This window comes from Micromys minutus, assembly GCF_963924665.1.
Source record: "Micromys minutus genome assembly, chromosome: 1".
In the NCBI taxonomy this organism is placed as follows: Eukaryota; Metazoa; Chordata; class Mammalia; order Rodentia; family Muridae; genus Micromys; species Micromys minutus.
Genome location: NC_137969.1, coordinates 227,871,913 through 227,885,096, shown reverse-complemented (window position 1 = coordinate 227,885,096; position 13,184 = coordinate 227,871,913). Strand labels below are relative to the sequence as shown.

Genomic DNA, 13,184 nt, shown 5'->3' with positions numbered 1-13,184 from the left:
CCTGTGTCAAAAGCTTATGGCTTTGATCTGCACCCGAGAGGACGGCTGCCCTGTCCAGAGCCTGGGGAGAATCCACAGTGCTTAACCGGCAATTTTTTTTTTCTTCCTCTGCTTTTATTTGTGGTGTTTTTGCTTCAATCCTTATTTGTCTAAGAGTCTCAGTCTCTCTCTCTCTCTCTCTCTCTCTCTCTCTCTCTCTCTCTCTCTCTCTCTCTCTCTCTTTCTCTCTCTCTCTCTCTCTCACGCACACACACACATTTGGAAACCGATTTGCTTCGGTTTGCACAGAAGCTGTCTCTGGTGTGATGGATCCGGCTGGAAGTCACCCAAGGAGTATCTCTGTTCCCAATTAGAAGTGGAGGCAGAGCTGCCTCCGGGTCCCAAGGAGGTGGCTGGCTTTGGGTGACAGCTGCTGCCACTATGGGAAGAGTAACGATCCATAGGTTCATATCCATGTGTATAAAATCAGACTAATTTAAGGATGAAATATGTGTGTGCGTTTTGGCCCATTTTCTTTTGATGTTAAATGTTTGATGGCTCCTGTTACATGGTCTCCAACTTTGTGTGAGGTAAATTAGAAGCCTTTTAAAGAGTCACCAGATCCTATATCAGGATAAGCCATATTAGAATAAAATTAAATCAGTGGCATCCCCAGGGACTCCCCAGGAGTGCATGTCCTATGAACATCGTGGGAGAGCTTGGACCGGTCACCTTTCTCCTTAATGTGTACTGGGACCCCCTGGGGTTAAGATGCAGAGAGATTGTGCCCTCTGCTGGGTTGTCTTGGGGGTGGGGTTAGCCTTTCATTCTGACTAGCCAAGCTTTACCCAGAATGCTTTGCAAACAGGGTTTGCCAGAGGTCAGCCTGAATGCCGCTCCTGGAATGGTACTCCACTGGGCATTATGCAGGCAACATTAAGAACCATGTTTAAATTCTATCCACTTACTGAAAGCAAAGTCTTTCTAAGCGTTTCTTTTAATGCTGTATTGCTGCTCTGTCCAGAGGGGTAGCCTCTGGCCCCTTGTGGCTTTGGAGCCCTCTGAATTTAGATACGTAATGGGGGGAAGGCATACACACTAAAAGAATGTAAAAATATCACATCAGTTTTCAGATATCAATTTCATATTGGAATGGTAGCGTTTAAGATAGAGAAAATATAAAACTTAATCACACCTCTTTTTTTGTTTTTTTGCTTGCGTTTTCAAACAGTAACTAGGAAATTTGGGACAATTCCAGCAGCTTTGACTGGATTTCTATTGAAACATTACCTTCAGCGATTAACATTTTGGTAATAATAACTTAGCATGTGTGAGTCACTCAAGCTGTCTCAGGTTCTTTGTGTGTATCACCCAGTTTTGAATCCACATTTTAAAAGAGAATGAAACATGAAAACCAGCACGCCTCATTGCCTGCAATGTTTCTTTCACACACTAAGTTTGGGGGTGGGTCTTTTTAAAGTTTCTTTTTAACATACTACCTTGTTTGAGTCTTATACTAATGCTGAGATAGATGCCTGTATCACCCCCATGTAACTTATCAACAGAGACTTATATTAAGAAATTGCCCCAAGGCAAGACTGACTAGGCCAGTTTGAAAATGGAACTATATGAGCCAATAAAATATTTTGGCAATTAGGGGAAAATGATTTCACTCTGTCTCTGTGACATAACCCCCACTTCCCGGTGCATTTGCTTTTATTTTAAAGGGACTGGACCCCGGGTGTCACTGGCTATCCCCTGGAGCCTTTCACAAGCCAGGGAGCACATGCATCTTCACCACTATGATTCCATTTCCACTTACCTTGTGCATGCCAGCCACTCCAGTTAAAGAGGACCAAGGATAGACTGAGTGAAGACAAGATGGTGGTATATTTAGCAGGGGGTTTGGGCAGGGGAGAGCGGCAGGCAGGAGGAGGAAGTTCCTTAGTCCACTGGAAATCCGGAAATCCCACATGGGGTTCTGGGTTTGGTTTCCTGAGGGCAGAGAGCTCCTGAGATACTCTCACAGGGATGCTCTCACATGCTGCGAACTGCCCAACTGCCCGCAGCCTTAGCAGAGATGAGCCTCTCATCCTGAAATCTGAGGACCACAGGGAGAGTCTAGGAAAGCAGTGGCGTGCACAAAGCTCTGGAAAGAAACCTTTTCTCTTTCTAGGAAGAGAGAAGGGCCTGGTGGAAGAGCAGCCACTTTAGAACGATTAGGCGAAAGGGTCCAGAGGCCAAGACTGGAATTTGCCGCTTCTCAGTCCTGTGGTACTAAGCAGGTTCTAAACTTCCCTAAACTGAGCTGCTTCATCTGTAAAATGGGATAAATCTCCACTCTGTGGTGTGATGGGGATTAGCGGGTATCTGGCAGTAATAGCTTCTGCAAGCTCAGCGTTCTTGCTTTGCCACACCATGTCCTCGGCATGTGCACGGTGCCACCAGAGCGCCGTCCAGGCTTCATCCTGGCTTGCTATCCATTGATAAGATTATATGGAGTCAGGATTCTTGTCCTGATCTTTACAGTGTCTTAAAAGGTCATTATCGCTTTTTTGTCTGCTGGGTAGCGCTTGCTGAAGTTGCTTAACTTTTCTGAGCTAGACTGGCTCACTTATAATTGGATTTGATGACCAAAACTTTCCTGCTGTAAAACACGGTACCATTCTGGAAACCCACTTATTGCTAAAGGCTAAAGAGTAAACTTCAGATATACACATAAGATTATTAGTTTGAGGGATGGTGACCAGCTATCTGAGGGCAGGGCATGAGCGACATACCTTCATTATTTGAGATTAGATATTTGGAAGATTTTTCTGATGAGAGAGGGGGGGGGGAAGGAGGGAGGAGGAGGAAAGAGAAAGAGGGGGGGACTAATATATAAGAGGGCTCATTAGAGCACACAGTTGATTCTGACACTCAATTGTAACTTCACACATTTTCTAACTTTGAAGTGAAGTAGCTGCCCCCTCACTGTTTTTCTTGTAGCACCTGAGATAGTTCATAACTGCATCTTTGTTTTACATTTAACATTTATATCTGTATCTTTAAATCATCCAAAAATGGAGTTCTCTCATTATTTGGTCACCTCCTGTGTGCCTGGTTCCAGCACAGTGGTTGGCACATGACAGGTGCTCAATAGATATTTATTGGTAAAATAGCTGATACGTGTCTTAGTTAGGGTTTTATTGCTGTGAACAAACACTATGACCAAGGCAAGTCTTATAAATAAAAACATTTAATTGAGGCTGGCTTATAGGTTCAGAGGTTCAGTCCAGTATCAAGGCAGAAGCATGGCAGCATTCAGGCAGGCATGGTGCAGGAGGAGCTGAGAGTTCTACATCTTCATCCAAAGGAAGCCAGGAACAGACTGAGCATCCTCAGGCAGCTAGGAGGAGTGTCTCCAAGCCCATCCCCAGAGTGACACACTTCCTCCAACAAGGCCACATCTTTTACTAGTGCCACTTCCTGGGCCAAGCATATGCAAACCATCACAATAGGTAAAGTTTCACTGGTGGTTGATCCACTGGTGATGCTATTATTATTATTATTATTATTATTATTATTATTATTATTATTATTTTATTATTACTATTTATTATTGTGCATGTGCATGTATGAGTATGTGTGGGAAGTGACACATATGGATGTTAGAAGAGTCAGTTTTTTTCCTTCCACCATGTGGGGTCTCCATGTGAACTCACATCATGATGCCTGGCAATGAGGACCTTCACCCACAGAGCCATCTTGTTAGCCCTGGTTGTAGTTCTTGATGGTTATAGGTCCTCCTTCTCTCCCTCCCTCTCGCCCTTCTTTTCTCCCTTCCTCCCTCCCTCCCTCTTTTTCTGAAAGTTCTCAGAAGAGACTTCAGATACTTCTCTAACTTTTGCTGGGGCTAACCACTCCCAGTCCCGTTTCCTCAGTTTTAAGGATGGTGGAATGGCCTTCTTCCTGCCTGTGTGTTTGGTGGAGGGGCTGGCAGGTGGCATTCCAATGGAGTCTGATGAGGCCTGCGAGCCTGGTAAGCGGGCTGTGATTGGTGCCACCTGTTTCCATTCGCTCTTCTAGGTGCTCTCGTGTCCTTACTGGGATATGTGTCCTGGAAAACCTGACCTAGGTGCCCACAGCAGCTCAGCCCCTCGTCCATAGGCTCTGGCTGGAGCTGGCCACTGTTGTAGTGCTTGTGTGGTTGGTTCTTGGTTTCCCAGGCTCTGATATTCTAAGCTTCTAGCCCCAGTTCTGTGTGGGATTTTGGCAAGGACTCTCTCTGTCTCCCCTGGCTATCACTAGTCCTCACTGACTCCCTTCGGACTGTCTGCACTTTTGTCAATGATCCCTACTTTAAATGAGAGATTGGTTTCACTTGGTTCTTAGGGTCATTTTATCTGGCATGGAACACACATCTAACTTGTGTATATGTGTGTGTGTGTGTGTGTGTGTGTGTGTGTGTGTGTGTGTGTGTAGAGGTCCAGGGTCAAGGAGACATTGAAGGAAAATTAAGTAGAAAATCAAAATACGATCAACTTATATATTTTGTTTTTAAATTAAAATTCCTTGCAAATTGTGAATACCTTGGTGAAGAATCAGAACTCTCTTTGGTCTCTGTCAGGGGCAGGCTGCTCTACCTGTCTGACTATAATAGCCTTCTGTGACTATGGTAGAGTTTATCTACCTTCTGTGACTTTAAAGAGAACAGTTTATTTTGGCTTACTGTTTTCAAGATTCCAGTCCATAGGCAAGCAGACCCATTTTGGAAGCATCTCTCAATGCCAGCATGGGGAGCATGTGCCTGGAGCAAACTTTGTGCATCATGACCAGAAAGAGAGAGGGGAGAAAGAGACCAGGGTTGTAAATCTCTTTTATGGATATACCCTAATAATCTTAGGACATTTTCCACTGGTCTCCTAAAGAGACTATCTCCTAAAGGGCCCTCCCATCTTTCAGTAGTGCCAATTAGGGAACAAAGCTTTGGACACACAAGCTTTGAGGAGAACAGGAGCTTCAATGTCCAAACTATAGCAGCTATTGGCTCAAGGGTCCAGCAACATCTGCACAGCCTGATGTCTGTAGAAAAAAATGCCCTTTACTGATTTCTCCAGGTTTGGGAGCACTGAATGAAACTCTCGCCACAATTTTCTCTGGGCATGACAATGGCCTCCTGCTCTGCTGCTCTGGGATCTGTTGGGCATTACTGGCACTCTTTCTGCTTCAGTCTGGAGCCTCTACTTCCCCTGTGAGTTGAGGAGAGCAGCTATTGAGACAATAGTAATCAGACATTGCTGGTGTGCTTGAATGTTTTCAAAAACTGTGGTCCGGTGAACTGATGCTTGTCTTTATAGATGGAGAAATGGGCCCCAGGCTTCTTGCCCAAAGTCATACCCCCAACTCTGAGACTCAGTCAGTCTGTTCCTACATTTAGAGGGCACCCCCTTTGTTCTGCATCAGCTTGCCCCAGAGAGTGAGCAGGATTGAGATCTGTATTAGTCAGGGTTCTCTAGAGTCACAGAACTTAGGGTAGTCTCTATATAGTAAGGGAATTTGTGGATGACTTATGGTCTGTAGTCTAACTCCCCAACAATGATCGGCAGCAGCTGTGAATGGAAGTCCAAGGATCTAGCAGTTGCTCAGTCCCACAAGGCAAACAGGTGAAGAGAGATCCTTCCTTCGTCCAATGTCTTTATGTAGGTCTCCAGGAAAAGGTGTGTCCCAGATTAAAGGTGTCTACTACCACACCTGGATTTGGGACTTGTTTTAACCCAGGTGACTTTGAACTCAGAGATTTCCTTGCCTTAGTGTCCTGGGATTCATAGTCACTATGCCTCAAGATCTCCATGCCAAGACCCAGGGCAGAAACTTGTGTCTCCTAGCCTCAAGTTCAGGATCACAGGTGAGCCTTTGAAATTCTGGATTGTGGTTCATTCCAGATATAGTCAAGGTGACAGGAATAGCTACTACAAGATCGATCTCTGGGACTGTGTAATGGTGGAGAAGCAAAACCCGCCTCCAGTGTTCCATGGTCCTGCCTGTCAGGAGACGATGATAGCATAGGTCGCTTCAGTTCTACCCAAGAACTCTGGGCCCTTCCTCCTGGTTCCCAAGGATCTCTTCTTATGTTTTACCTGCTTCTGGATGCCTGATCTGTCTGTCTGTGTTTGTTTCTAGAAGTAGAACTACCCCTGAAGAAAGATGGATTTACCTCTGAGAGTACCACACTGGAAGCCTTGCTTCGTGGCGAGGGAGTGGAGAAGAAGGTGGACTCCAGAGAAGAGGAAAGCATCCAGGAAATACAGGTAGTCTTACCTGCCGAGGGACTGCCACCTGCTGCCTCTGTGCCATGGCGTCCTTGTGACTGTTGCCAGGAAGCTTAGGGCTTCTGAATTAAAAGCATCCCTCTACCCCAGGAGCAATCTTTGTCTCCTCACATCTGTTCCTCTCCCTGGTTTCCTGGTTTCTGTACGCAGGACACATCTGCTAAGCACCATGTTGTGCTGAGTCCTAGAGACAGAACAAGAACCAGGATAGAATGACTGAGTCCCTGCTTTTGTGGCCATTGGGGCCCCTGCCTCACCTCTGCCCCTCTCCTCACACAGTCTGAGCTCTACCTCACCATATTGTCTTACAGTCTTACTCAGCACTTCCAGCCTGGCCTCCCCCGGGCAGGGACAGTTGCTTCCATCCTCACATGTCTACTGTCCTGTGTCCATCACCTGTAATGCCTCAGACATCACCCTCAGCGTGTCTCAGAAACTATCTAAACTACAGGGGGGCACAGTGTGTTATAATATTATCAGTTAATTCTGATATAATATTAATAAGCATAATTAAATTATATTTTGATTATATTTGTATGTTAAAAATTTATATTTTGTCATCCATCTTATATTGCATGTTTAAATCCAATTTAACATTTGATTAAATTGATTCACTGATTTGTTAAAATCTTTATTAGCAACAACAACAACAACAACAACTACTACTACTACTACTACTGTTGTGGTGCTTTGTAAGTACCCGTGTGTCAGGGACTGTCTTGTGTTCACCGGGATGCACTCTTACTCATGTCAACATAGAGCTGGCTTTCCACGGAGATGCTGGGCAGATCCGAGGCTGGCTGCCTCTGCCCTTCCATTGTTAAGATGAATAGTTAAAGCTTTTCCACTTAATTGCCACCACGGGATGTATTTGCCCCTCCCCTCTTTCCACAAGCTACAGCCCTCATGGAGATTGCAGCTAGTTTGAACTTAGCCACTGCTGGGTCATCTTGGGCACACTTGTCTGTCTCCCACCAGTACCCCATGCACCAGCGACCCTGTCTGCAGTGTCTTCAGCAGGAAGTGGAGTAGCCCCTTGTCCCATACCTGCCCTGCTGCCCTGATCACCCTGCCCCTTTCCCTGGTTTGCTTTCTCCACTCATGCCCAGAAAGACAAAGATCACTTTTAAAATCCTGTGATTTTAAATCTCACAGCTCACAGCAATGAAGAGGAAAGTAGAGAGATTTCTCCCCACCCTTAGCCCCCAGCCTCCAGCTTAGCCTCTCCCATTAGCGACACTCTACATTTGCATCCATCAGTGAACGGCCCTCGACAGGTCTTTCTCCCCCCGAATCCACAGTTTATGTTAGTGTTCACTTTTGGCGTGCTCTATGTTGTGTGCTTGCACAAATGTATAATGATCTGAGTCCACCCTGTATAAGTGTGAGACAAGAAAATTTCACTGCCCCATGCCGACTGGCCTGATTCATTCCTTCTGCTCCCATCCCCGGCTAACGCCTTCTGTCTCCTCCCAGCCCCATAGTCTGGCTACACAGGCGGCCTTTTCAGGTTGGTTGCCAGCACAGAACACGCACAAACTCTTCCTCCGCGACTTTTTGTGATGCCCTAGCTCATTTCCTTCCAGTGCTGAGGGCTACTGCTCCTTTGAGAGGATAGGTGGCCGGAGGGTAAGGAACTCTTCCTGTGGCTGCTCACTGCGGAGTGAAAGGAAGGAAGGGCTCTTGCCTCTGTGAGATAGCGCAGGTCCTGGCTGTTTGCTCTGCAAAGGAAGTTCTTCCCCAGACATAAGGGCTCTCACCTCATCTTTAGGTGCCCTGACCACTGTGATTAATGCTATACTCCTACCTCATCCCTGTACTCCGCTTTCCCCCCTTTCCTTTCTTTTTCTCATATTGCACTTAGCACCATCTAGTATTCTTTGAACTTTAGTTTTTGTGGTTGTTTATTCCCCTGGTGTAAATTCCCACCCCCCCTGCTCACTAGTACATCTTAAGCACACAAACGCAGCTCGAAACATAGTAGGTGCACAGTAAATGCCTGCTTGAGGGGACAGGGATCTTGTTTCTGACCACCCTCCCCCCCGCATCTCCCATGTCCTACTTTGCTACTTTAGTCCCAAGCACAGCTCTGCTTAGAGCTCTCCTTCCTAATAGACCTTTTGTCTCCACTAACTAGATCCAGCGTGGTAGACATAGCCTCCTTAGGCCTCTCCAGGGCTTTAGGCTAGTGTTCAGCTGCAGCCTCTCTTCCTCGGCCTTCTTCCTCTGTGCCCCCAGTCTGTTGGTGTGTATTTCCTTCCACGTACACCGATCCATTTAGTGGTTAGGCCCCAGCACCCCTGTCCCTATCAAACCTTTCTCGGTCCCCAACAGCTGGAACGGTTTCTTTTGAACTTGGCTGTTTGTGACATTTCTTGCTTTCTTTCTTTTGTCGTGTGTTTAGCTGGTTGTGCATTAGCTTCTGCGCTCAGACCTGTAGAGTTTGAAGCAAGGTGCACGGCCCTGTTAGTGTTTCTGCCTCTTTAGTGTGCTTCACCAGGATCTGTGGTTGATAGAGAGCCAGGGCCGGAAGCCTGGATACACACAGACGTACAGCTGGGGACAAGTCTGAGCCGCCTTCACGTGGCCCTGGGCCAGGACACTTGCTGACATTGTATCACCATCATTGCATCAGCCCTCATGTTAGCAGTGTGGCTGCCCGTGCTGCACTGTCTGGGATGTGGGATGCCGAAACTAGACCACAGGCTAGTTGAGCTTAAGCTCTTACTGACGTTTCATCGCAGAACCACATATATAATAAGCTGACTGTGTGCCTTTTCATTAACCTTTAACCCATTAATTCACGTGTGCTCTTGACTGGTAAGGCGTTCTATTTTGAACATGGGACGGTAGGTGCCGAGGACGGCTCAAATTCTAGCGAGACACACAGAATCGCAAGTGACAAATAAGAGAACTGGTGTTTTGGCTAATTAAAAGCCAGTAGAAACAAGCAGTGCTGAAGGAGGGGCCCAGCTTAGGCAATGTCCTAAGGGACATGGGTTTAACTGCAGTCCTGCGGGATGACAGGAGCCATCGATGTGAGATCCCCGGAGTGACAGCCCTGAGACAGGTCAGTGCCCATCTTGTCCAGTGAGCAGACAGAAGGCCCTGTGGTCTGAGTACAGTACTGGGGGTGAGGAGGCAGGACAGGTAGGCAGGAGGCAGACCCTTCAGGCCTCTGGAGACCTCTTGTGAGCTAGAAAGGAGGTCATTTGGAGGGCTTTGATTTGGGCAGTGAATTTAGATTTCATAAAGATTCCCCCCTTCCTGCTCTGCGTGGAGGGCAGACAGTGCAGTGTATCGGTGGAGAGGATTAGTTAGGAGACTGTTCCCCCTCCCCCATTCTCTTCCTTTCTCCCCCCCCCTCCCTTTACTATTGAAAACAAGCACAAATCATTATTATCAGTACACTAAAGGCTATTTAGAGCAACAGTAGGGAAGGTTATTTTCAAATGTGTTTATTCTTCAGACGTTTGTGGACAGGGGCTGCCTGCGTGTAACAGGGTGGCAGAGGGTGGCCGTTACATTGGATGCCCCTGTCCTTCACTCCTACCTCCCGACTCTCCCTGCCCAGCCCCCTGAGGCCTGGCTCAGGCTTTGTTTGTCAGGAGCTCCTGGCTGCTCTCAGGGAGTGAGTTAGGTAGATAGGTAGATAGGCTCTGGAGTCAGGGCTGCTGCAGAAATTGAAGACAAGTGGGGGCAGTGTATCTGAGGCCAGTGCTTTAGACCCAGGCTTCTAGAGTTACATGCTGATGGCAAGTGGGATGGAAACTCAGGGAGAAATCAGCTTGGTTCTGGGCCAGGAGACTGCAAGACACATAGGGGACCAGCCTAGTGGCCGTCACCTCTTTCGTTTTTTGCTTTAAAAAAAAAATTAACCTTCCAGCCTAGAATTCATATTATGTGTAACAAATTTCTTATCCTTAAATATAACCGGGGTGTCAGAACTGTACTGAGAAGCCAGAGGCAACAGCTCTTAGATACCAGCACTTGGAACTCGCCATGATTAAATGACTTTAAGACCTGGAAAGTATGCAAGATACAATCAACAGCAACAGCCACGGTGCTATATTTTTTCTGTGATTTTTTTTTTTAAATACTAGGTGGTAGAGCATCTGATCTGGCCTTGCCTGGCTTAACTAGTAACCCTGTTTTAAGGTCAGGAAGCCAAGGAGCGTGCTCTGGACTCTAGTCAGCATCTCCTAGTGATGGGCCAGAAGCCATGCTCAGCAGACAAGGACATTTTTTTCTTTGATGTGGAAGGTTGTCTGAGCTATCTGTAGTGTTGTGTCTTAGTAAGGGCTACTAATTCTGTGATCAAACACCATGACCAAGGGTAGTAATAGAAAGAAGCATTTAACTGGGGACATACAGTTTTAGAGGTTAGTCCATGATTATGATGATGGGAACATGGTGGCAGGTGGGCGGGCATATAGTTGGGTGGGCAGGGCACTGGAGGAGAAGCTGGGAGCTTACATCCTGATATGTAAACAGAGAGGGGGGGCGAGGGTCGGCCTGGGCATGGCATGCCCCTTTGAAACCTCAAGGCCCAACCCCAACAACACACTTCCTCTAACAAGGCCATACTCCCTAAACCTTTTAAAACAGTCTAATGAACTGGGAGCCAAATATATAAGCCTATGGGGGAGGGGATTCTCATGGCTTCAAAGACAACCAGAGGAGAAGATTGAGAAGTCATGGGGAATGTTTTGTGTCCTTTGGAAGGACCAGGTGACCAGCAGCAACCTAGAGAACGTATCAGGAGTGGGATGTTCTGGTAACCTCTTCCTGGGCTTCCCACTTTGAAGACAATATTACAGAGGCATTGCTGTCTTGGAGACTATTTTAGCGGAAATAATGATGTCAGACTGCATGGGCAGTGCGTATTGCTTCCTAAGCCTCTTCACAGTTGGTGTGATTTCCTCACCACTAACCCAAGCTGCAGCCCTGGTGCCATATGACAATGCCATCTCTCTAGCCTTACCTTCATCATCTCTCCCCAAGCCACTGAACGCTGGTCACACCACCGTCTTTCTCCTCACTGAATAAGCCACGGCCCTCTAACTGCTTCACCAGCTCTTGCTGACCGAGAACCTGCCTAAGCTCATCCATTCACACACACACACACACACACACACACACACACACACACACACACACCCCTTGTCCTGTGAAGCCGGAAGTATCTAAGTTGCTCTCATCCATCCTTGGCTCCCATCCACACCTCCTTGTTCTTTTGTCTCAGCCTCAGGAAAGCCTCCTTTGACCTTCAGATCAGGCAAAGTACCCTTGGGAACACCCTTCCATAGAATCTTGACTGTACCTCTCACAATGGTTACAACAATGTGTGTTATACAGTTACATGCTGTTTAAATCTATCTTCCTTTTAGTACACTTCAAGGTCTACTTGAGGCCAGGACTGGAGCCATTTGTTCATAGCTTGGCTTAGTGTCTACATGTAGTCAGCACTGGACAAATAGTTATACAGGGAAGAACTGCCAGTTTTTAATTGGATAAGAAGAGGCACAAAACATTGTATGGCTCAAAGTTACATCAGAGAGCCAATAAAAAGCCTCTTCTCCTATGATGGTCCCTAGGCTTTCCAGGGCTCCACGTCTATTCCTTCATAGCCTGATCCCTGGTAGCAACTGGGTCTTCTATGGCCTTTCACCCTATGATAGACCTGGGGGTGCATCCCCCACCTCTGTCTTTTTTTATGGGGAGTAAGATGCTCAGTCCTTCCTGAAGCACCAGGTCTGTTGCAATGCACCTGAGGAGTCTCAGCAACAAGAGAGGGCGAATGAGTGTGAAGCTGGTAAGCCCACCAACCCCACCTTGCTCTAGTCCTGGCTTTGCTGGATGATTGTGAATGGTCAAAACTGTTTCAGCCTCAGTTTATGCACCTTTACAATGGAAATCGGCTCTTGCATTGCCATGTTCTGAGGGATATTAGAGGGGGTGCATTTGAATTTATGAACTTGAAGCTTGATTAGTTCTTAAAGTTCAAAACTTAAAGTCATGGGCTGTGATGAAATTAATTTTATTCTGTCTGTCCATTTGTGTGTTTGTCTATCCATGCATACGTGCATCTGTCTGTCTGTCCATCCAGACCTCTGTCTGTCTGTCCGTCCATCTGTTTGCCTCTTTTTCTCACCCATAACCCTGGCTGGCCTTAGATTTACCATGGAACTGAGAGTGGCCTTGAACTCCTGCTCCTTCTATTCTGGGAGCACAGGCACGTGCCACTAACACCTTGCTGGAAATTTATTTTTCTTAAAAACAACCCCACAGTGGGTTATTATGGGCAGTATATTAAGGTTGTATTGCATCCAGTTGAACAAGAAGTTCTTTGCTTTCATCAAGCAAGGCAGAAAGAACTCCAGGATGGCTGAGAAAGGAGAAATGGCTTTTTATGTTCTAAGGTAGCTCTTCAGAAACAAAAGAACACATTGTATTAAAGACAGTAAGTTTTGAGTAAGCAACTTGGCCCCATGTAGAAAAGCATCCTTTTGCTCTTGCTGAAAACCTCTGTTTGGTGGTGAAAAGAGTTGAGAAAGGTCAGTGTTCTGGGACAGTTTGACTGGAAGGGGCCTGAGGGCTTGAAAGAGTACTGGGACTTCAAATTCTTAGGCAGCAACCACACCCTTGCTTTGCTGAAGAACAAAAATCCCAGAATACTCCCAACCTGCTCTTTGATGGTCCTTACGGTTGCCTTTCATCTCTCATGTATTTGACTCTTTTGTCATTTCAGAGGGTCTTGGAAAATGATGAAAATGTAGAAGAAGGCAACGAAGAGGAGGATTTGGAAGAAGATATTCCCAAGCGCAAGAACAGGACCAGAGGACGGGTGAGTGAGGTGGGGTTACGAGGGAGGCGTTCATGTTGAGTCCAGTA

General features: G+C 46.6%; 1 protein-coding gene across 2 annotated transcripts in view; it reads left to right on the top strand.

Annotated features, from left to right (window-relative positions):
- Nucleotides 1-13,184, top strand: part of DPF3 (double PHD fingers 3) — a gene marked incomplete at its 5' end in the record, with an annotated part of 270,133 nt that overhangs the window by 149,537 nt on the left and 107,412 nt on the right. For both annotated transcript variants that reach the window (XR_013975648.1, XM_080942426.1), the window contains 2 exons: nucleotides 6,142-6,269; nucleotides 13,042-13,137. Coding sequence is in view for 1 of the 2 variants with exons in the window: in XM_080942426.1 (XP_080798552.1) it covers nucleotides 6,142-6,269; nucleotides 13,042-13,137 (224 nt within the window). The remainder of the gene's footprint in view (nucleotides 1-6,141; nucleotides 6,270-13,041; nucleotides 13,138-13,184) is intronic.